Source organism: Aquila chrysaetos, chromosome 20 (assembly GCF_900496995.4).
Source record: "Aquila chrysaetos chrysaetos chromosome 20, bAquChr1.4, whole genome shotgun sequence".
Taxonomy (NCBI): domain Eukaryota; kingdom Metazoa; phylum Chordata; class Aves; order Accipitriformes; family Accipitridae; genus Aquila; species Aquila chrysaetos.
The window spans coordinates 7,240,562-7,265,032 of record NC_044023.1 but is presented as its reverse complement, the minus strand read 5'-3'; the positions used below and the strand labels follow the sequence as shown (position 1 = coordinate 7,265,032).

The 24,471-nt window shown below is 42.5% G+C and overlaps 1 protein-coding gene and 1 long non-coding RNA gene across 3 annotated transcripts in view; both read left to right on the top strand.

Annotated features, from left to right (window-relative positions):
* The first annotated feature begins 5,027 nt into the window (after positions 1–5,027).
* On the top strand, positions 5,028–8,574 carry LOC115333307. Its single transcript, XR_005930993.1, has 3 exons — positions 5,028–5,436; positions 6,084–6,238; positions 8,084–8,574. It is a non-coding gene; the product is annotated as an uncharacterized LOC115333307 (long non-coding RNA).
* A 1,839-nt stretch (positions 8,575–10,413) lies between these two features.
* Positions 10,414–24,471, top strand: part of STAB1 (stabilin 1) — a 61,702-nt gene continuing 47,644 nt past the window's right edge. The window contains exons 1-9 of one of the 2 annotated variants that reach the window (XM_041118817.1): positions 10,414–10,674; positions 11,794–11,929; positions 17,669–17,805; positions 19,299–19,414; positions 20,619–20,704; positions 21,785–21,854; positions 22,766–22,861; positions 23,334–23,450; positions 24,198–24,394. In XM_041118817.1, the coding sequence (XP_040974751.1) occupies positions 10,643–10,674; positions 11,794–11,929; positions 17,669–17,805; positions 19,299–19,414; positions 20,619–20,704; positions 21,785–21,854; positions 22,766–22,861; positions 23,334–23,450; positions 24,198–24,394 (987 nt within the window). In that variant the 5' untranslated portion in view covers positions 10,414–10,642. Of the gene's footprint in view, positions 10,698–11,793; positions 11,930–17,668; positions 17,806–19,298; positions 19,415–20,618; positions 20,705–21,784; positions 21,855–22,765; positions 22,862–23,333; positions 23,451–24,197; positions 24,395–24,471 lie in introns of both variants that reach the window. The other variant, XM_041118818.1, reaches the window with a different exon arrangement.

The window sequence follows — 24,471 nt, the reverse complement described above, 5'->3', positions numbered from 1 at the left end:
AAACTAAATTTTCCTGTATTTGAAGATTTTCTATTCCCTGAAATATCAAGGATACTTATGTTCATTTAAGCCTAATTGTCATTAGGTAGAAAAAAACCTAATTTCTAAAATAAAAATTCTAGGGATAATATAATTAAAAGTTTAGGTCTTCATTAGTTCTTTCTGAAGTAACTCTGTTAATAACTTATTTGTAATTCTCATAGGTAATGCTTCAGAGGAGCCTGTGGCAACTCAAATAGTCTGATCTGCAAACATTTGAGAACTTGTCAGATGAAGAGATCGCTTACAATATGGTTTAAGCGAATGCAGAGGGAATCTGTAATGAGTCCTTTGGAACTGCTTGGGATTTGAGGCAACATGAATGGGTATCTCTGCACCTCATATTAGGGGTTATACTTGTCAGTGTTTCTGGATGAGTCAAACCTGCTTCCATCTTATTTGTGAGGCCTGTCCTGGGGGAGGCCTTGTGCTTGAGACAGACCTGAGTTCTGTTTCTAAGCATCTTTTGTAAAGCCCAATTGTTCAAATGTATTTTAATACACTAGTGCATGTCATCATAGAATCGTGTATTGGAATAAGCAAGGATAATCCCCTGCTTGTTACATGGTTTGAGCAGTCAAGATCTCTTTTCAGATTTTATTGCAGCAAGAATACAGCTGTGATTAAACTTGAAATTCTTTTAAGTCCACAGCTGTTTAAAACATTAAATCTGTCCCTTTGGATCAGATTATTAATCCAGGAAACAGGTACAATTCCCCCTTGAGATCTTGGTAAACACTGATCACATCTTAAGATGAACAAAATGTTCAATAATTCATTAGGTACGTACTGCAGTATTTCTTGATTCTTCATTAAGTATCTCGTCTATGGTGCTATCAGAATTGTTTATTTTCAGGCACTTTCTCAATAAATAATCTTTTATACTCTGCTAGGTAAAGCATGGGCTATGCAAAGTAAAGTATCTTCCCTGAAACTTTAGCTCTTTTTCATTTTTACCTGGAAAAAAACACCCACAAACCACAACCCAGCCAAACCCAAAACAAGAAATCCCCTTCTCTCCTGCCACTAGGTATCTTTTTTGCCTGTGTTAAAACCCGCTGGAGTTAGTGCTTTGTGGGTGCAAATTTCTGTTCATTTAATGCAATGTTAAGTTGAAGAATTTTATTCACTGTCATTCCTCCGCACCACTCTGCCTTTATTGTCTAATTCTAATGTAATCTTTTGTTTTGAAGTACAGGGTTTTATTTAAATGAGTTTTCCTTAAATGCACAATCCATCATCTTTATGAATTGGCATACAGTTTCATTTCATAAAGATTTCTCAGAGCTTTCAAGAACTAGTTTCTACAGATGGTTCTGTGAAATGAACTAGCTTTGTAAGCAGTTGTGGTCACATAAGAGTCTTGATTTCTTCCTCTCTTTTTGCAAGAGTGCTGTGAAGCCCTGCATGCATATTTCTCTTTCTTTAGTAATCCTTTATACTCAGATCTTTTACAGCTTCCAACCCTTGTTCAACATTAAGACAATATCTGAGTAGCTAAAGTTAGGACCAGATATATGCATAGACAGGTGGGGAAACCTTTTTCAGGGAAGTATCTCCTAAACCATCTTAGACTTCCACAGTCTGGCTTTGCAGCTGATGTAAATGTGTGCTACCCTAGGAAGACCCATGCAATTATTTATGTTCAGTGTCATCTGCTGAGGATCTGGCCAAAGGTTTTAAAACTTCCCTTGTATTACAATTGAAAAATTGTAAATGAATCTCCTTAGGAAGGAAAGTAAACGAGGTGCTGACCTGAGCTAAACTGTGTTTTCTTTGCAAGAAACGACAGCATGACCTGCATCCTGTCTGTCCTGTGTCCATTCCCATGCTGCTTTTACAGCACACTGTGATCTGCCTGGCTGTAGATGTACTGAACAGTGATGTATTTACATCAGCCCCTTTGACTTGTCTTCCTGTTCTTGTCAGCTTTGATAAGGAGTTTCTTTTAAAAAAAACAAAAAAACAAAAAAACAAAAACAAAAAAAACCCCAAAGTAATACAAAATGGTGCTGCTTCTTGCTTGAATGTCTGATCAAAAAGTTTACTTCTGCAATATTAATCTTCAGACATATCAAATCTTGGGCAGAGAAGCAGCAGCACAAAGAAAAGCATGATGTTGTGGTTCAGAGTAGACAGACTCCAAACTTCTGTCTCCTGCTGTCTACCTGATAATGAAGGGCATTTAGTAACTTGGAAAGCTAAAAATTGATGTGGAAAAGAGATATGAAACTCATGAGAAAAAGAAGGTGTTAAAGAAAGGCTGTGGAAAAAACCCACCTGAATAGGTACATGAAGAGCAATGGCCATAGCTGGTAAGCTGGGCACTAAGCCCTTGTGCTTCAGGCTTTAAGGTCTTTGAGAGGGGCTGATAAGAACTCCCTAGCATCTCTAAAGTTGTTGAAAATGCTGAGTTAGTGGGATCACAACTGTCATCTCTGCCATGCTGTTCTCAGGCAGGCACTTCAGTGCAATCCTTGGCAAACTGTTTGCTATGGCTTTAGTCAAGCACTTTACAGGCCCTTTCTATCCCTTATAGATAACAGTATGTGAAGGATAAGCAGCACCACCATGGGAAAACACTCTGCCTCTTTAGTCATGCTGATGTGAGCAGGTGCTGGGTGAGTTTCAGTAACTCAGCCTGTTCAAACAGTTTTACTGAGACTTCTAATTCATATTGAATACCTATGGGGAATTTAGTGCCTGACTCTCCCAGTATAATCCCAGAGCATTGCTTAATAGGTGGGAAAGGTACAAAAGTAAAACCAAGAGATGGGACTATGTAGTTGGTTTTCACTGCAGAAGCATGTGTAAAGAAACTAGGAGTCAATAGCAATAAATAGGCTAGGACTTACAGCATTTACATACTGAAATTTGTACTGCTGCCCTTCGAGGTTTTGAACTAACAGGATGTGAGCAGCTGCGATAATTTCTTCCACAACACCACTGTGCTCAGGCAGCTCTACCTGTCTGCTTGGAAATGGACCACTGCATGTGTGAGAGAGAGATAAACAGACTCTTATTTGCTGTGCAACCTGTCTGGTTTTTTTGCTTTTATCAGCAAACTTTAAAATTCCTGTTCCTTCTAACTTGCCAAGAGGAAAAAAAAAAAAAAAACCAAAACCAAAAAGTAGGATTGTGTCCTAGCCTCTGCAACAAGATCCTCAGGGGTATGTTCAGTAAGTATGGTACAGCTGGCCCTCTTCCTACACACAAGCGCTTCTGGCTTGGTTTGTTTAATCCTTTGCTAGTACCTCTTCAGACTCACAGCCTTCTTACACACTTAGAATTCAGAGCAAAGAGACTTTATGTTCTTTCCCAGCTTTCCCAGGAGAGCAGAATGAGCACCTGTTTCTCTCTGTGGATGTTACCAAATGGTCAGCTCCCACAGAAGCTGTGTGGCAAGGTGGACTGGATGGTAAATCACTTGTCTTGGCTCTGTAATTTCTGTAAAGATTGCTTAAACAAAAGATTTCAATAGCAGGAAATTGCCCAAGCTAGCCAGGGCTGCACGCACTTCAGAGAAGTGCTGGTGACCCAGCATTTTAAAATGCAGCATGTGACACAGGCAGGGAGGTGGGAAGGCTTCGTAGCTATATCCTTTGCCTTTACTCAGGTGACTTTTTTTTTTCCTATGGAACAGGTTGAGTAGTTTTTGCCAGTAGTTTCTCGACTCTGAATGTTAATATGTTCACAGAAAAAAATTCCAGGTCTTAGATAAGTTACTGTAGAGGATCCAACCTTTCATCAATGCATAAAGCAAAAAGAGTGAGGCAAAACTCCTGAGCACTGCTGCTTGCCAACAATCTGCTGATGATTTGGGAGACTTGAGACCACAAGGTGAATTATTAGTGTTTTGTAGAAGTTGTCTGCATCAGGGCCAGAAATTGAAGATGATGCTTCCAAGACCCGTGTCTGTGACTTCAACTGCTAAACGAGCCTCCTTCTGCTGTGTGGGCAGCAGACATTTGACTGATAAGTCAACCTCCATGCTTTCCAAAACAAATAAAAGCCCATGTGCTAAATCTCACAGATAAACACGCTGGCAGACAGTTGACAACTCCTACTGTATGTTTTAAAATTGGATTTGCCTAATCCTGTTTCAGTCAAACATTGACTAGGATGTGAATGAAACCCCTCTACCCTGCTTGCACAGGGCCATTTGGATACTCTGTCATCAGATTCTTACAAGTCTTGCCTATAAATTTGCCCTTTGATGAAGGGGGTTTTTTTCTTCCCAGTTTTCCTGTCTCACATATTCCTTTAATTGCTAGTGACATAGCATGTCCTGTGGCTTCATTCCTAATGCACTACTGGGTATTTCCTCTGTAAATTCTGGACAGTTTAGAAGCAAGCAGATGTTGAGCTCTGACAGATCTCAGGATCTTGCTTTGTGGGATTTTGGGGGATTGAATTGCTTTGTGCAGACGTCTGTGTATGTGAGCTGGTCTTGTAGAGAAACAAGTGAAGGAACTGCTTTTTATTTATCAACAGATTTTGAAGGGTGTTGGACAAAACAGTGGAATCAAGAAATTGATCCAATGTATTTTTTCTCTAAGGTATAAGCTTTTTATTGATATAATCCTTAAGAAAATCTGTCTATCTGCCTAGGAGGAATCCATTCATCAGAAGAGAACAGGAACAGTGTAAGTGGAGCAGTAATTTGTGTTTATTTCACCCAGTTTTGTTCCCTGTGCTGTTTCCATGCCAGTGTTGCCATCTTTGGTGATACTGCCAACTGGACTGCCACTGCAAGCATGTTGGCATCTTTCCACCGTGTGCTGAGCATTATTAATGGTTCTTGGCCACCCATTGATTTGGAGGCAGTTGGTGCTTTGCCTTCTTTACTAATTCCCAGAATCACACAGATCCAAAGTTGATAGAGGTTTTGGTGTTCCAGATGCAGCACCAGTGATCCACAAAGTAAGTTTCCATTCTCTCAGAGCAGTTCATATGCAGTGACTGAAACATGCTGCCTGTGTTGCTTGATCAGAAAAGCAGCATCTGATGACAGAGGACCTTTTGATTTTTCAGTTTATGTTCTGCTGCTGTACAATGACACTACTTGGTGTTTGCATTTTTAGCCTGTACGTTGCTGGTTTACTGCTTGCCTTTAAATGAGGTATGGTCAGATAAGGAAGCTGGCTGTGAACCTTTTAATGTTGCTGTGAATCTGATTTATTTAATTCAGACAGGAATTTCACCAAGCCTTTCTCTCCCTTCCTTTCCTAGTTTCCTTGCAGTAGGTCGGGTACAGTGATGACAAGCAGCAGTGGAAAGCCTTGGAATCGCTCTTTGTGTGTCCTTTTCCCCCTGTACCATTTTCAGTGTTGAGCCACTTAGAAAATGGTCTGAAGATTCATTAAAAAATGCCCATGCGTCTTCAAGTGCCTCAGGGTAAGCTATTTTCACCTTAAAAGCTTATCGGCTATCTGTGGATGCCCAGTACTGGCAACTTAATCCCTATATTATATAGCCAGCTCTTGGAAAACCCATCCACAAGCAGTCAACGTCCTTCTAGGCTGCCTGTTTTAGCTGTGTATGCCTAACAAGTAGGATGAAGCAGAGAAGCAGTCTCGTTCTTCTGTTCACCTGGCCAGTCTAGTACCACGACTTTAGGTAAAGAAAGCTTTGTACAGCTTCCGTACTAATGTCCCCCTCCACAAGAACGTCCCTGTGGACACATATTTAGCTAACGGTCGCAAGAGCATTCCGGACGCCTTTAGAAGACCTCGAACAGAATAAACAAGACGACAAAAAAAGAAAGATGCCAATTAGAAGAACACAGGTGTGCATTCCACGATAAAGGGAACTGGGCACAAAGAACCTCAATTCGGCAGTCTATCTTGACCAATTAGACAGAGACAAGTTTTGCATGTTTTAGTTGGTATAACCATTTATGTCTTATGTTTATGCGCGTGTACAGAGTTGATATAACCAATCATATTTTATGCTTGTGCGCGTGTACAGTGACTTTGCAGAATATGTGATTATAAATATGTGTGTGTTTTAGCAATAAAGGTTGTCTGCTTTCAACTTTACAGGAGTCCGTTTATTTCTACCTCCTGCAAATGGTGACCCCGACGTGATCCTGAGAGCGCAGAAGACGCGGCACGAGAAGCCCTGGTTGGAGGTACTGCTGTCGGCGGGACCGAAGCAGGGAAGCTGAGCCTAGGCTAAGAAGACACCTGAAAGGAAGGTGAGCAACCAGGGGCAGTATGGGGCAGAACATGTCTTCGGAGAAAAGGGCAATAGTCAGACTCCTACTGCATATACTCTCTAAGAGAAGAATTAAATGTAATGAATCCTCCGTGAGAAGGTTATTGAAATGGTGCCGAGTTCAGGGCTATCCTGCTGAAACGGCTACCGCATTTGAGCCTGATATTTGGGCGGAAATTGGAACAAAATTACGGGATGCGATCTCTAAAGGGGATCAACACGCTGAAGAACTGGTTACTACTTGGCGGTTGCTTTTTGACAATATACGATCCTTACGGGCAGAAAGAAAGGTGGTAGCGGAGGCAAATTCGATTTTGAATCCAACAGTATCGGTGTCAGTAAATGGCGATGAGGACAGACACGATACCAATGAGTCATCTTGTTCGCATTGTCCCTCTGACTGTACTTGTCATAAAATGACATTACCGGATGGTTCAGTAAAAGATACACCAGAGCCAAAAAAGGCATTGCCACCTATTCTACCACGAAACCCTGAGAAAGAAATACGCCCGATGAAGCCATCTACGGGTTTGTATCCACCTTTACCTGACGATGATGATAATTGGTCAGAACCTCCCTGAGACGATATTTCTTTAGAAAAAGAAAAACCGCCGCCAAGTTACAATGTAGCTGAAGATTTGGGCTGTGACCCGAGAAGTTACTGGAGAGAAATACATAAGAAAGCAGCAAGCGAGGGAGTGGTCGTTCCTCATGCTTATCCTGTTATAGTGAGGGCAAATGATCCAAATGAATGGAATCCCTTTTCATGGGATTTGATAAAAGAAGTGCGCAAGTCAGTCCATAATTATGGGCTGACGGCTCCTTTCACTGAAGCGCTGCTCGACTATTTTTGGAGCTCAACTTTTGACTCCGTATGATTGCGATCAATTAGCCAGCGTGCTATTAAAGCCAACTCAGAAAATGTTGTGGAGAGACAGATGGAGGGGACTGTGTGAAGAAGTTGCTATAAAAAATTTGGATAGACCCGATGATGACCCCATGAAGGCAATAGGAATGGACCACCTTATTGGGACTGGCAAATTTACTGATCCAAGATTACAGTCAAGGTTTCCCGTAGAGGCCTTGAGAACTGCTTCAGTAATGACGTTTAAAGCAATGATGACTCTGCTAGAAGAGGGTAGAAATGTTATGTCCTTCACGCAGATTAAGCAGGGTCCCCAGGAATCGTACATGTCCTTCATTGACAGACTAAGAGATGCAGTAACAAAACAGGTATCAAGTGTGGAGGCTCAGAATGCCTTGGCGCTAAAATTAGCAGTAGAGAATGCAAATGCTGACTGTAAAAAGCTTTTGATGGCGTTACCCAGAGATGCCAGCATTGTTACATGCCTCAACCATATCAACAAGGTTGGAACTATATCATTCTAAATGACTGTATTAGCAGAAGCGTTTGCGGTTGCACTTAGAGGGGATAAAAAATGTTACAATTGTGGAAAGCCTGGTTATTTAAAAGCACGATGTCGGGCTAAAGGGAAACCGAGACAAAATCATTTGCAGTATCGACAACAAACTGTAACACCAGTTCACGTTTGTGCAGGATGCCAGAAGGGTGGCCATACGGCTCGTGTTTGCCATTCTAAATATCGTAAGAATAGCTCTCCACTACCACCGATGGCGGGAAACGGCCAGCAGAGCGTGCCGGTGAACCGTGCGACAACACGACAACTTGTGGGAACAAATTCACCTGGAGCCGTAAATCCACGAGGTTTGCATTCTTTACAATTGTGGCAAATGAATGTAACACACGTACCTGAGTTTGGTGAATTGAAATATGTCCGTGTGTCCGTGGATTGTTTTTCTGCAGCTGTATGGGCAACAGCGCAGACAGGAGAAACAAGTCGACACGTCCAGCGACACCTGCGTTCGGCTTTGGCAGCACACGGCATTCCACTTCAGATAAAAACTGACAATGAGCCGTGCTACATCGCACAGACAAATCAAAAGTTTTGTAGTCAATGGGGTATTGTACATACCACAGGTATACCACATTCCCCTACAGGCCAGGCAATTGTAGAATGCATGAATCAGACTTTGAAACGCCAACTGCAAAAACAAAAGGAGGGAGAGCAGATGGCTACTCGTCACGAACGATTGAACAAAGTTGTATATGTGTTGAATTACTTGAGATTGATAGATGGCGAAAGTGTACCACCAATTGTAAAACATGCGCAAGGCATGGTAGGAGATTTGTTTGACGTTAATAGCAATGTTCAAGTTAGGGTTAAAAACGTTGAGAAAAATGTATGGGAAGGACCGTTTCAATTAATAACCTGGGGACGAGGTTATGCTTGTGTTGTTACAGATCACGGAACAAGATGGGTACCAGCAAAGTGGGTAAAACGCTGGACAGTCGTTACATCCTTGGAAAAACACTGAACCTAAAAGGACTCCTTCTCACTGCATTCAGCCTATTATGGGTGACACACATAAGTGAAGAATGGATGATCCAACAACCAAAACAGAATGTACAGGTAACTTTGGCGAACATAACGCATCAAGAAGCTATATGTCTTTCTGTCGCTACCCCTGAAAACCCTTTTTCTACCTGTTTGGTGGGGTTACCTCTAGACACCTGGCCAGATCCAATGCCTGAATTTTCCCTTTGTACTAACCCACAATCCTGTGTCGATAATTGGGACGGTGTGTATTGCACACCTGCCTCAAGAAATGCAAGAACCTCAAGAGTTAGAGTTGTTAGGATCAGTCATGAATGCCTGTGTGATGTTTAATTACACCTATAACACCACTTGAAAGGGTCAGAATGTAAATGCTATTTTGCCTGTATATAGAAATGCTACAGCTTGGTGTAACTATATCTATTCCAGAATATCACGCTCTTTTTTCTATTCCAGCTGCTTTACCTGCGGGGATGTTTTTAATTTGTGGGGATAGAGCGCGGGGGGGGCGGAATTCCATTGAAACTTAACGGGAGGCCATGTAGCCTCGGACGACTTATGTTACTAACACCTGATATCAATATGATTCACAGTAAAAGGCTCACGATAACTGACACAGGGTTAAGTGGATGGCTAGCAAGTTTGGGAATTATGGGATGGTTGAAAGATTTGCTTATGCGTGGCTTAGTTATTTTAATTGTAATATTAGCAGTTGTAATGATTGTACCATGTATCATAAAAATAGTTGAACGTATGATTGCAAAAGCATTTCATGTAACTTGGCTTGCACAAAAAACAAAAAGGGGGAACTGTGGGAGATTTCATGGAAAATTGGGGACATTTCTTTGAGCCTGATTATTTAGAGTTAGCATAAGTAGGCCGCAGTTAGCATGAGTGGGCCGGAGTACGTGACAGCTGCAGTATGAACGGACTTTGAACCACCAGAAAAACAACGGACATGAGGAACTTGGACAGTGGAGCAATTAATAAACAAGGTAACAGAACTGCAGAGGCAAGAAGGAGCTGCAAGAGCTTTAAGGCAATTAAGAAAGCTGTCATTTCGGCTTAGAGCATTTAGCTGCGGGATGGGGACTTAGGAGTTGGTTTGTATCTTTGTTAAAAATCGGGGTTTCTTTTATTCTTATGTATTTTATTAGGTATAATGTTGCTTTTACCGTGTTTAATTAATTGTGTTCATAGATCTTTGCAAAGGGCAATACAGCAGGTGTTAATTGACGAAAAACAAAAAAAGGGGGAATTGTGGACACATATTTAGCTAATGGTCGCAAGAGCATTCCAGATGCCTTTAGAAGACCTTGAACAGAATAAAAAAGATAACAAAAAAAGAAAGATGCCAATTAGAAGAACACAGGTGTGCATTCCACGATAAAGGGAACTTGGCACAAAGAACCTCAATTCGGCAGTTTATCTTGACCAGTTAGACTGAGACAAGTTTTGCATGTTTTAGTTGATATAACCATTTATGTCCTATGTTTATGCGCGTGTACAGAGTTGATATAACCAATCATATTTTATGCCTGTGCTTGTGTACAGTGACTTTGCAGAATATGTGATTATAAATATGTGTGTGTTTTAGCAATAAAGGTTGTCTGCTTTCAACTTTACAGGCATCCGTTTATTTCTACCTCCTGTACGTCCCCACTGTCCATTTGCGATTTTGCCATCCCACCAGAACTGCTCTGAGCTATCTTGCTTTTGCCTCATTTCACAGATCTGCAGGTTATCAAATGGTTTCCAGAGCTGTGTGAACCCTCTGACCCTGACAGAGTGGCCGTCTGTTGGGCAGCGATGGTCCCAGGGCTGCAGTTGTCCTGTAACAGGACAAGTGGGCTGAGCCGTCAGACTGAACTGTGGGCTGGTACTTCTCACATGGGTTGCAGTGGATGGTTGTGTGACTTATCTGCTTCCTGTTAGTGCATGATATATAATAGTGCTGGCTGTTCATCATGCTGGCTATCTCTGTAGGATGGAGGAAGAGGTAAAGCACAATTAACGGCACTAGTAAGTACAGCAGTTCTTATAAACTTTATATGTTAGCATGTGTATCTTTGCGTGTATGCAGGGGGCAAAAAAATACTAATGCTCTCAATTATTTATGTAAACACAAGAATAGCTTCCTATCCTGGCTTCATTTAGGCACCTTCACATACTATTAATGGCTCAAAAATTAAAGGATCCCTCATTGCTCAGTAGGATTTGTTACTAACAGAAACAGTCCTTGGACTGTTCAGTACAGTGGGTTCTCTTGGCAGCACAGGGAAACAAAGTCCATGTAAAATCTGTCGATAATCAATTCTTGGTTGTTTGTAATGTTCAAAAGGAGAAAATAAATTGTAGACCATACCTCAGGCTAGCATGTGTTTTTTTTTTAATCCCGTTTTGGGACTTTCTTATTCTCAGTGCTATGGAAGTGCTCCTTGGATTCATCAAGCTGTCAGCAGAGTGTTTGGAAAATGATGTATTTTGCCATTGCTGCCGTAGCAGCTGCAAAATGTGATGCTTTTCTTGCTGAGAAACTCAAATATTTTAAATAATTATCAAAGCCTACCCAGACTGCTTGATTGATTGGTAGGATGTGCTTACATTATTGCTCTGAAACACAGCATGTCACTTGCATTGTTTTGTTCATGCATTCTTTGGGATAGGCAATGGTCTGGTCTACCTTCTGTTTGAGGTGTTGTGGACATATTAATATCAGTGGTAAAAGGAAGTTAACTTACCCTTCATGAATTCATGGTATTTAAGTTTGCCCATTGGATTTGCCTTCAGTTAAGTATACAGTTAACCTCTTTTCATTCCAATTAGTTGAAAACTAAGGATTTCCTTCCTTCTGTTTTGAACTGATATGTAAGAGGAAATCCGTAGATGTTCCTGTTTTGAGTAAACCTTTTACTAAGGAGTTCTGCTTGTGCATTTAAAAAAGGAATAGAAAGAAAGAAAAAGGTGGTATTGATTCAGATGTAACACTAGAAGTAGCAGATCCACTTCTGAAGGTTTTGCAGCCAAAAAGCACAGTGCAAAAATGCTCTGTCCCTGTTTACTTTTAACCTCTGGTTTGTCTTGGATCTGATTCTTAGTAGGCGGTCTTATCTTACAGAAATTGCAGCCTCTATCGCCACCCCTTTTGTGGAAAGGGTCCTGCCTGTAAAAGCATGAAAATGCATCCTCCTGGGTTGCTGTTTTTCTTCTTAGCAGCATGCTTCACTCCTACAGCTGACTGCCAGAGTCAGAAGGTAAGTCTGTGAGTCTTTGTTTAAATGTTCATTGAACAGTTCTTCATATTTGGATAGTTGTGCATTATGAAATAGTCCTCCCCAAAACTGCTTTTTTTATTTACACTTAGTTAGGTGCAGAATAACATCCATAATTAAACTTTAGGACTGTAAGGTATCTTCTCTGCTTATGTACGGGTATGTGTGTCGTCTAAACTGAGGAACTAAAAATAGAGTTGAAGGGAGCTGCTTGAGTTTTAGATCAGATTAAATTTGTATTTATGTTCTGCACTGAATGCAAAAGTAGCAATATGAAAAGAATATACTCAGCATCTTTGTCTTCCGCTATTTTCAATACGTGTGATGGGAGCTTAGCATCTGGCAGGACAGGTCCATAAGTTTCCTAGGAGAATTTTATAAAAAAAAAAATTAAAAATCTCATCAAATTGTTGCTTTGCAACAGGGTAGATACCTTTGTTTCAAGTACATTTCCCAGCAACTCCCCAATGAGGAGTGTGGAATAATTTTGATTTTGTTTCAATTTTGTTGATTTTCTGTTGATTCCTTTATCTCCATTCTTGTGTTTAGTAGCAGCATCTGGAAGAATGTATGATCCCTTTGTAGATCTATTCTCTAGGCTCCATGGTGAGGCATCCCATTTTCTGCAGGCTAGAATTCACACTAATTCGTACTATATTGTCTTCTGCCATTGCCCTTCTTGTGTCCTGCTCTTGGAGGAATGAACTGGCCTACAAAGTCAGAAGTTGTGTGGGGCATTTGGAAATCTTATTCCCTGGGGATCGGAGCTATAGAAGGGTTGTCTTGTCTTGAATGACAAAGAGGGGCCTTGTGGGGAGTGGACAGACCTGTGCTAAGGAAGGTGCCTGTGGGTCTGAAAGACTTAATTTAGAAAAAGCCAGAGCACTGAAAAGATGCTTCAGTGTCAGAACTTGGAGTCGAAGGTCTTGTATAGACCCTTTCATAAAAGGGCTATAAATGACTAATAAGCATACAAATAAGGTAAGAACCTCATGAACCTTTAGGCTTGTACGATCATTAAGGTGACTTGAGCACAAACATGAAGAAGTGTCTCTGCTGGTGTTTTTTGTTTGTCTGGAGGCATGGGTTCTGGGCAGATGGGTTCCAGTATAGTAGTGCATTCAGAGGCATGGGCTCACATCTTCAGCTGGTGTAAGTGGAAATTTAGGTCTCTTCACCTTGAGACACTGTGTTGATTTCTGTAATCACTGAGGTGTCTGGCTTGGTGTGAAACAGTTAAAATATCAGGTAATGAGTACCCACTCACAGAGAAGTGAAATATTTTGAATCACCTCTGGAGCAGTGTATTTAATCCAGGAAAAATAACTCCCTTTTAGAGTTTTTTCCCCGAAAGGTTCCCTCTTTGGAGAAAGAGAAGAAACATTTGGAAGGTTATAATGGGAGGTAAGGAAAAACAAGGGTCTGATGAAGACTTCTCTGATAGTTTAGGATGGCCACTGGATCCAGTTGCAGTAGAAGTGCTGTGATTCCACAAGAGGCCTCAGTTGGCTTGCAGGGGCCATCAAGAGACAAAAGAGAGATTTTGTGCCAGCTGTTTTTCAGCGATGTTGCCTCAGGGCTCGATTTGATGGCTGAAATATGACAGCATATCTGTTAGCCTGATTTGGTTTTTGTATACCTCTTGGTATGGGCTGGGGTAGATGCAGCAGATGTGAGAACCGTGAAAGTTTATCTGCTGGGCGGAGGCCAGTCCCAGGCTGTGCTAGGGGAGGAATGGAGGCAGGTGGGAAACAAGGGGAGTGCTCTCTGCATCCCTGTGCCTCCAGTGCTCTGCAGCTGGGATTGGTGGGGAACACCCAGGGCAATAGTAGATCTTGTCTTATGTGATCTCTGAGCTTGATTGTTCATCCTCATGCTGAAAAGTGTCTTCCTCGGACAAAGGCGAAGGGTTTGTGTGTCCAGGAGCCACTGGTCTGTTCAGCTAAAGTGTTATTGAGAAGTTCTTGGGGAGGTGCATCACTATAATGACTCAAGCATGTGTCTACAGCTCTGTTTTGTAAAGGGCAAATGCACTGGAAACTTGGTGATTCATTAGATAATGGCTGTTTCCAGAACTGGCTCCCAGGATTGTTGGAGCCAAACACTGACGTCCAAATGTGTTTTTCTTTCTTCCTTGAGATTTTGCCATGCAGAAGGATTTGTGTTACGGTTTGGAAGGAAAAGATAAAGGGCGAAATGAGGGGAATTAAACTAGCCCTTAAAAAACCCTTCCCAGCTTATTCTTTTGAGATGGAATAAGAGAAACGTGAGCACTTGAGAAGTAAGGGACATCTGTGTCAGAGTGAGAGGAGGGAAGGAAACACTGCAGCATCCAGAAGCTCAGATATGTCTCAGCTTAGCACAGAGGGCAGTGGCTGCTCATGCACATGCATGTGTTTGAGCACAGGGAGAGAGCACAGTCCAGCCCCGGCAAGATAGAGCTCAGTGTGGACAGAGGCACCCCGGCTCTTAACTTCTTTAAACTACAGCCAGAAGTCTTCTGCTTTAAAAGTCTCCTTTAAGTTTGGAGCTGTTTGAGAGCACCAGTCTTCCTTTTCTGTTGTTTTGTACCCAAAAAGCTCATGACATCACCTGATCGGAACGGTGACTCTTTTCATCCCTTTTTGCTGGCATAGCCACCGTGCACCTCACTGACTCTCAGCCCACCAGGCAGCATTGCTGCATCACAGGGACAGATATTCCCTCTCGCTGCTTCCTCTCCAGTGTCTTCAAACGTAGAAACAGCGGTCACAGATGAGCCCAAGGGAGCAGTGCATCATTGTTTTCCATGAGGCTGTGCCCCAGGAGCCACCTCTGACTCAAACTCCTGTCTATCTTTCATCCTCTCCAAAATCTAAGTATCCAAACTGTTGCATTTATGTCCCTTGATTCCCTCTTCTGCTTTCCTAAGAAGCAAAACACTCCAGAAAATGACTGCTTCATCAGTTCTGTCACTCAAATAAGAAGGGAAATTTTTTTTTTTATTATTTTCCACACAGCTGTTTTCTTCCTCTTTCCTCCTGCCTGTTGCTGCTGACACAAGCGTATTTCCTTATAAAAAGGGGAAGATCTTACTGGAAAGCTGCCTAAAGTTCATGAAGTGTCCCAGGAAGGTAGGGTAGGGGGAATTCTACAATAACTGTCTTGTCTTAGAGTCCTGCAAGTAATTAAAGATGCCAACAGGGAGGAGTAACAGCCCTTCTCCTCTCCCAGTGTCCCTCTGCATTTAGAAATGGAGCCACATTGGTGAAGGAAAGAGAAGGAAAACGGAGCAATGTGTGAATAATGGTGTCTTCCTCCACCACCATGACGGAGAACACATTTAATGGCTCAGCTCTGTCTGACAGCTAACTCCTGATGTCTGGAAGTAAAGATGAAATAGAAGATTGGAGAGTTTTAATTTAGTGGTTTGTGCTCTATTGTTTGTGTGGTCTTTTTCATACAGATGGGGTGCCTCAGACACCTGATAAAGGTTTGTGGGGTAATTCTGACAACATTAAGATCATAACTCATGGGAAGATGTCCACCTCTATGTTTCTTCCTTGGCCATCTTCCCATTCCTCTTTCTGAGGCACTGTCTCAGTGAAGGTTAAAGCTGGGATTTGATGGGACTAGAAAGGCAGGAGATGTACCATTCTGTCAGAACCGTGTGCCTGGCTTCAGCTGGCTCCTTTCAAAAGCCCAGCTTTAATCTGGAGTCCTAATTTGTACTTGAATCAGGTGGTTGGATGGACTTCTTCCCTACCCCATCAATGGCACTGCTGATCTTTTGAGACAGAGTGCTCTGGAGGTAGCACCTCGTTTATTCATCCATATTGGCTGTCTTTCTGTTTTGAAAAAGGGGAAATCTCCTTTGGCTGCACTGTGTGCCAGTGGGGTGGAAACATAAGGAACAGCAAAGCTGATCTCTGTCCTGCTGGATAAAATCAGCAAAGCTGGTGCTCACAGGACACGGATAGGTGGATTTGGTGGATCTCAGATTGGTTTTGAGCTGTTGATAATGCAAAGGAGTCCTTGACATAACAGGTTCCTTTGGTGGGGATTCTGCCACCAAAGGAAGTGGAGGCTACTGTATGGTAAAGAAAGCCCTAGATGCACAACTAGAAATTAATATCCATGTGAAGGGCAACAACAGACACAGAAATCACTTTCTTCATTGAGCAGCATTTTTGCATGTGTGGCTGCAGAAAATGGATCCATGAAGGTGAGAGAAAGCTCAGCAACTCCAGGCAGGGGGAACGTGGGTGTGAGTCAGGAAACCATTCCAGGGCGATGTCCCTGTGGACCTGGGACTTGGGGGTTATCTCTCAGGAGGTTTTCCTGACAGGGTCTGCTGGCTACCATCTGGGAGGGCCTTCCTGAATTGTTGATAACTGATGGGAAGCCATGGGTTTCCTCCCTTGCCTTGAGGCAAATGTATGCATTTGGGCTTAAGTTCAGAGGAAGCAAAGCTGAGATTGCTGATGGGAATCCAAAACAAGGAGTTCTGGGCACTGGAGAACTGCTACATTAACAGCATTGTTCAGGATTGGCTTAAAAAATCCCAGATCAAGGCCTCCTCCCAAAATTTGATCTAATGTTTTTATTTTTAGAAAATACAGTGCCTGTAGAGGCACAGTAGAGGTGAGCTGTGTTGTTTTTCCCCAGCCTGTGACCTTCTGGGGCAAACACAGCTCATGCCTCCCAGCTTTTCTCTGCCATCGTCAGTGGCAAACATTGTCTTTTTTTAAAATGAGCAATGAGGCTTCTGTGCAGTTGCTTGACTCCAGGAGTTTAGAAATTCAAGGAAACACTTTTGGGGTAAAATCATGAGCTTTAATGACAAGTTGGCATATGATGATGATTATTCACTCTGAGACTGTACTGTTTTCATCTGCTCTGGCTGTGTTTCATTTGGAGAAGCAGGATTGCTGGGTACAGGGGTACAGAAAAGCCCTGTGAGGAAACCTGAACCCCTGAAGTTATTCTGGTTGGGTGGAAGGACTCATGCTGAATTTATCACCAGCCATTTGAATTATCCAAGTCTCCTACCTGATCTTCTTGCCAATGTTTATGGAGACTTCTCACTTGGGGTCAAAGCATCAAGGGCCATCCAGCTGGTCAGATTGGTGCAGAGCACCTTTCCTTTTAATTCACCCCCCTGCACCTTCTTGAAGACAATTGCCATGAGAAATATTTGTGTGAGCAGCTCCTGGGGTCTGGGAAATAAGCTGAGCTAATGCATTCGGTTCTTTGGACCTGTAGAACAGCAATGAAACCACCAGTGAAATGGATCACATCAATAGCATGGAAGAGAAATGTTGTGTTGCATTTTAATTCAGTGTCTTCTGGCAAAGAAGCATTAATTTAGGGCTTGTCCTCACATACCACTACCACATGTTTATAAAAGATCAGCTTAATAATAACTGTGCACTGTTAATTTATTTTAGAAATGGTTAGAATTTTTGCTGTGAGGTGTAGGGGAAAGATAAGATAGCTGTGATGTGCCCTATTGCCTTCTAGCTGAGATCCAAGCGGAGTAGCATACAGCAGCACGACATGATAGTTTAGCCCATATGAGTGTGTGGTGTACCTCCCAGCAGCTGCACTGGTGACCGCCCTCCCCAGTGGTATCTAAAGAATGGTGCAATGTTGATAAAGATATTAAAGGTTGGCAAGATGAGTGGCTAGGGTAACAATTTAATTTGGGGCTTATTTCCATTCTGTTTTTTCTTTTTTAAGTTAAAATCCATGCGATGCAATATCAAGACGATGTTTACCTTGAATACAGCATGTACTGCTTGTGCCACAGCACCTAAAATGGTGTGTCCAAAAGGCTGGTTAAAGACCACCCAAGGATTAGGAGTGAGGGGCTGCAGGTAAGGCCTATTTCCTAACCATGTTAAGGTGTTGGTGCAGCTCTGCTATGCAAGGAGTAGTGTGTATGCCTTCAGGAGAACACATATGGTTTTTTGAGCTCTAAAGCTCCAAGGAATTTTGGGTTTAGATGTATAAAAATGGATTTATGGCCCCTATTGTTGTTGCTTTTGTCTCCTTGCAAATCCCATGGACTTTTTGCTGGGCATAAGGTTGTATATCCACAGAACAAATTACATGCTAATTACCTCTAACTTGCCCTAAACAACCTGAGTTTCCTAATCCTGGTGAGCAACTTAACACAGGTCTGTCTAGCATAGAAACCTAATTCAGACTCAGAATTCTGTAGTGGATTATTAGGAAAATAATATAATGATAGTTCCCCTTGTATATCCTCCCAGCTTCCAGCAATAATCCTCTGAACTTTTTACCTTCCTAGTTCGCTTTATGACAATTGCTTGTTCATGTGTTCCTTGCTCTTATTCTGTTGAGCTTGGCTCTAATAGGAAAAGAGTGAAGGAAAACTGAATTTACCAGGAAGTTTTTAAAAAACGAAACACTATAGATCATTGTTTGTGTATCTATTCAGTAGTGAATGTTAACTGTTAAAATATAGCTCCATTGTCTACTGTTTTCTGTGATTCACTATTCTGTCGAAATACTTTAAAAATAGCTGTAGCAGTTTTGCAGTTTATAGCAGTTTTTGCACAGACATGCATAGGAGTCAGATTGAAGCCAAAGCGGCAGTGCTATTGAGACAATTTCCAAGTTCCTTTTGGGAAGGATGTTGTGCCAAAAATAAAATGAAGCGTAAGAATAATGTGAGTGTATGCAGCTTTTCTGAGTGTTATCTGCTCTCATGGTGGTTGTTGGACAGAGTCAGGAATAGTTCTGTACTGCATACATGCAGAACAAGAGACACTGCCACCAAGGGCTTACCCTGTGTGTAGGGTTGATGGATGAACGGTTGAAAAGAAGATGCTTCTCTTGGGGTTTTAAGGGGTTTGTCCAAGATTGAATGGAGAACCTGTGAGTAACACAGCTATTAAATCCAAATTTCCAGCATACCAATCTGGAATCTTTAGTGCAAGACAGAAAGGGACAAGTCCTGCAAGGAGATTTTGTTCTTTCAAGGTCATTTTAGGTGTGAAGTCAAATGTTGAGTCACCCTGGAGATCCTAACTTTGTTTCTGTGCTGTCTAACCCTCCAGCATCCAAGGTTTCAGTCCTGATGCCCTCAGACTGCCCAAGGTCCTGTCTCATGTCCAGTCCCTGGCAGATTTCTCGTAACCGATCTTTGAGGCTCAAATCAATGGGCGTCCTTAGAGAAGACATAACCCAAGTGCAGACTCTTGTGTGCATGTATGGCAGAGGGAATGAGTGCCCTTCTTCCATTCAGAGTTCAGTGCACTGCAACGTGATTGCTTAGAAACCCTCTAGCAGGCGTTTGGTATGTTTGTGTTGCAATCATGAATCTTGGATTGTTCTTTTTAAGATACACTGTCAAGTTAGGAGAAAATACACTTTCCCAGCCAGGGTGCCATCACATATGTAAGAAGGAAATTGAGGAGAAAAAGTGCTGTCCAGGATTCTGGGGTACGGAGTGCTATGGTAAGTTTTTCATCTTTTTACGACGCTCTCTAGCTGTTGAGTAAGTCAAACCAGTTTTAAAAGGAAGCATTAAATCTGCATTGAGGTGATTAATTTTCATTATTCCTCAAACACTTACAAGATCTCTGTTATCTGTCTGGGAGTTTCAGATTATAATGGGGAAGGAATCTCTTTCCTTCAGATGAGTTGAATCCTCTTACATTTAACACATAACATAACCTCCTTTGGTGGAACTTCCTTTTGTCTCTTCTTTAAAAATAAGCTTTTGGAAAGGGATGTTTTTGTTCCTCTTTAAAAAAGTTTCCAAAGGAAGAGGAAGATATTTCTTTCTGACGTCCCTCTAGTCTGCAGTGTGTGTGCCACGTGTGCTTCTGTATAGTCTGGAGTTAGGCAGCCATTCAGCCACAGAAAATACTTAGCAATTCCAACCCAAGGTGAAAATAACCATCCCAAAGCTCCTACTCAGTGTTATGCCAAGTAATGAGAATTTGTTTTGTCTTGTCTCAGAAATCCAAAAGCAAGACCTACCAAGCTAAACACTTCTTATATGATTGATTGCTGGAATATGGAAGGACACTTTCCAGTCCTGCAGAAAATGGGAGATTGTTTGAGTGCTTGAGCCTATTCTCACACAAAGTGGTTTGAATAAGCAACTGGCTTCGTCTGAGGAATCACATGCCTAAAATTATCAGAAATAGTCCCCAGAATTTGGAGGTACCCCACTCCAAAGATGTGTGGACCATGTTTTTCTGAGCACACTTCCAGCTCTTCATGAAGTCAGGGAGAGCTGAAAATGCTCAGCATCTTTGCAAAGCAGGCTCCTGTCTGTCCTGAGTTGCAGAACTGCCCTCAGGTGTTTGATACCGCCTCTCGCTGATGCTAGCAGCAGTGGCTCAATCTTAAAAGATGTTTCAGTGCCTTTGCTGAAATTTAGTGAGTTATGGGCCATTGGGACTTTTCCTTAGACTTTCAATAAAAGGCTTTTCTTAGCTAGCAGCCAAATTGCTCCTTGGTGCCACTCCTGGCCATATTCACCAGCTCTGGGCCAGTGTTAGGTGTATTGGATAAGCAGGCAGGGACTTTGCTCAGGAAGAGGCCATTGCTTTTGCACAACTGGAATGCCTGGGGGAAAAGGAGATGGAAAGGGGGATACAGTGCTGGTTGTTCAATCTAATCTTGTCTGGCCTGTCTCTTTGCCTGCTAGAGTGTCCGGGTGGCTTTCAAAATCCCTGCAATGGCCATGGGTCATGCTTGGATGGTATGCAGCAAAACGGGACCTGCATCTGCAAGGTCAGTGCATGATTTATTCCGAGGGTGATGTGCTTTTGTCAGAGGGAGTTGTATAGCATCTGTGCAGATGCTTTGGATGAGGGCTACCCTTCTGCCTGGAAGGTCATTAGCAGCTTCTGTCATTCCAGTATCAGTGTCTATGGTTTTCCTGGAGGGTTGGTGTGGTCTGCAGTAGCACTAAGACACTGTTGGTGAAGGATCTCTAGGGAGAAATGAAGAAAGAATTGCATTAATTTAACACTCTGATCAGTTGAAATGATCAGTGTCTGTCTGTGGCTGCAAGAAGCCCTGAGATACTTGGCTCTTAATGAGCTGCACCTTTTCCAGGCTTGGATGATACAATTCCCAAATGAATTGGTCTTGCACCTTGGCAGGCAGATCCTCCCTCTCTCAGGAAAAGCAGGAGAGAATAGAAAGAGAATTTAGGGCAGGTGTTTATTGTTTTCTTTACAGCTCCAGACTTAGTACAGCAAAAGCATAAACAATTCCTGCACATTTGAATGGTACAGAGCAATGTTTCTAAAATTTTTAGCTTAATGGGTCAGTGTCAGACTTGAAACTTTCTCTTATGAACTGTATGTTTTTACCACTTCCTTAATTAATAGCATTGTGAGCTAAAACCCTACCTCTTGGGACCTTCTTTGAGAAAAATGGTTTTTGGATTCAACTCAAAGATACCTTATATCAATTAAAATATATGCTGAAGGTGCCCAAGCCCTGTAAAAATCAATGTGAAAAGTCCTATTGGCATTAGTGAATTCCAAATTCCTTTTTCAGAGAGATATCAGAACCCAGCTGGTACATTCCTGTCTCTCTGTGATCAGGACATTGTTTCCTCAATGCCCACCAGAGTTTTGCTGGCATTTTGCATGCCCTTTGTGTGTCAGCTTACACTGTGATCTTCTTTGCCATGGGGGCTGGTTAATACAACTACAGCACTGGACAGATCAGTTTTCTTCGATGTATTGCTTCAGCTGTCACAGAAATCAGAAATGGGGAGAGACTTTGAACTATAACAATGTGTGGAACAATGCAATGATACAGAAAAATAACGTCTGGGACATTTTGGGGCCCTTCTAGGAGCAATACGGTGGTTTTGCCTGCCAGAATTGTCGAGGTGAAAATCGTTTTGGCCCAGACTGTCAGTCAGGTAAGGATGAGTAATTCAGGTGAAACCTCCACAAAAATAACTGAGAGCAAGGAAAGAGGAAGGGGAGGTTGAGTGAGGAAGGATGCTGGAGAGGAGGAGAAGGTGCCAGCTGGCAGTGTTCAATAGCAGGTGTCTTGGCATTTTGTCTTTGTGCCCTTTTCCACTGTCCCATTAGACAAATGATTCTCAGTCTTTCACTCAAATCAGTCCATTTTTCCTATTGTAAATCTCTCTGTCCCCTTACCAGGCCTATCCCAGTTTCCCCTCTCTTTTTAGCCAGACTGTTACCTACATCCCTGAAGCGACCCCCACTCACTTCACGACTGTTTTCCAGACTCCTGTAACTGCTCCACTTGTCTCCCAGCTTCTTCCTTGTTGCCCTCCCTACAAAATTAAAATACACAGTGCTTCTTCTCATGTATGGCATTTTTGGAGGTGATTTATGACCAGTGCAGCCTGGCTGTTAAAGGTGCCCTTTTTGCCCAGCCCCTGGTTCCCTTGTATCCATGCAGGTGGGATAGGTGCGATCTCGGTGGTTGTGCTTACACAATGACATTGGTGCTGGGATCACGGATGTGTTAGGCTCTCGTAACACTGCCTCTTTCCACGTTGGCTGCAGGTGACTTAGAGGAGTGGGAAGTTAAAACACGTGCCTGAAAAGCTGGTCTAGATCTTGCATTCAGGGTTGCTCTTGCAGGGCTGCACTTTGTCTTCTTGACCCCAGGACATGCAGTTTGCTCTCTGTAAGCTCTGACTGGCATGGGCCTTATTTTTGAAAGGAGCTATGTTTGCCGTGGATTATTGGTGGGAAATCAGGGTGCCAAGTCGCAGGGCAGTTGGCCAATGTATGCCTGGAGCCCTACGCACTGCCTTGCAGCTGAAGGTCAGCTTTGTCTGGACTTTCCTTGCAGTGTGTGACTGTGTGCACGGGGAATGCAACAGCGGCGTCGCTGGGAATGGAAGCTGCACGTGCTATGGAGGCTACACTGGCCCCAGGTGCGACCAAGGTAAATACATTGGTACGGTATTATTGTAGCTGCAGGTAGCTGCAGAGGGGCTGTTAGAGCTAAACTATGATATGGGCTTGGATGCATGTGTCCCAAAAGGAGCTGGGGGGGGGTAATTAATAGCTTGGGAATGTAGAGGGAAGATGATCTGAGCACTGGAGATCTAGACAGAGGGAAAAGATGGGGTCTGTTCCCCACTCTGTGATAGCGGCTGAGATGTACCATCTCTTTGTGCCTCTGTTCTTTCTCTGGAAACCAGATAGATCCTTTCTTCTCTCTAAGCCTTGTGGGACCTGACTACCTGTAGGCTGCCGGTAATTTAGAGCTGTCCGCACTACTTATACTCCCTGGCTTTTGTGCCAGCTTGGGGGCCTCTGGAAACCACATTTGCCTTCATTTCCAAATATTTTGTAAGGTAAGTTTTATCTTCCAGCATGCTCAAAGGGAAACTCTCTTTGCTGTGTGATTCCAGAACTTCCCCTTTGCAAAGGCGTGACATGCGAGGCCAACAGTGAGTGCGTGGTAAGGGATGGGACAGCAATGTGTGACTGCAAGCTGGGCTACAGAAAAAGTGGGAACACTTGCCAAGGTGAGAAACTTCTCTGTAACCCTAAATGGACCCCTGTTTGGAAAAATCTTATTGCACTGATATCTCTGGATGAATTTGAATATTGCGAACACAATGCCTACTTCACTGCGGCGGATTAAGAACCTGGTTTTTAGGAATCCCTTTAAGATTAAGGGCTAAGTTTTTGGCTATCTTCTCACTTGGTCCTGAAAGCAAGAAAAGAACTAGAGTGGCAGGTTCCATCCAGCACTTGCTATAAGTATGTACTGAATAACCATGACAATGGGGTATTGGTGAGTCTATACCAGTTTAAATAATAAGGCTTGTAACTGGAGGGTTTCTTCACTGATTTCAAATTTAAGTTTGTGAATTTGTTTTGTTAAAAGAAAGTCAATAAAATGCATGTGATTAGCTAGCTATGGATAGCTCTATTTTCACTGGCTTTTTGCAGTTTTTGCTGACCAAACTGCAGTTTCATACATCCTCAGATGATGGAAATTCAGAAGTAAATCCAAGCATCCTCTGTCACTCACACTTCTGTTACTGAAGTAACATAAAGAACGTGTCATCCAAATTCCTCAGATTAAAAAACCCAAAACATCTGCTGTCTTAAATCATTCTGTTTTCCTGGGAAATTTTAGAAGTTTAATAGTATAAATTCCTTATATCCTGTTCTTTCCTGGCCTTTTGCATTCTGCTGTGCTGCAGTAAGTGCTGTTTTGAAAACAGAAATTTGGTTACTCTCACCTCTCATCTCTTTAATTGCAGCTCTGGATCCTTGTGCTGCTTCTCCATGCTCCCCCTTCGCTGTATGTAAGGTTCTTGGACCACGAAAGTATCAATGTACCTGCAAAGATGGATTTCAAGGAGATGGGAAGATTTGCCAGCCCATAAACCCTTGTGTTGACAGCAATGGAGGCTGCCCAGAAAACTCTACCATTTGTGTTTACAGACGTCCAGGAGAGGTAAGGGCAGTAACAACACGTCAGCAACCTGTAAGGGTCTGAAGAATGGCCAGGTGAGAAGTTCTTCAAATGAGCTC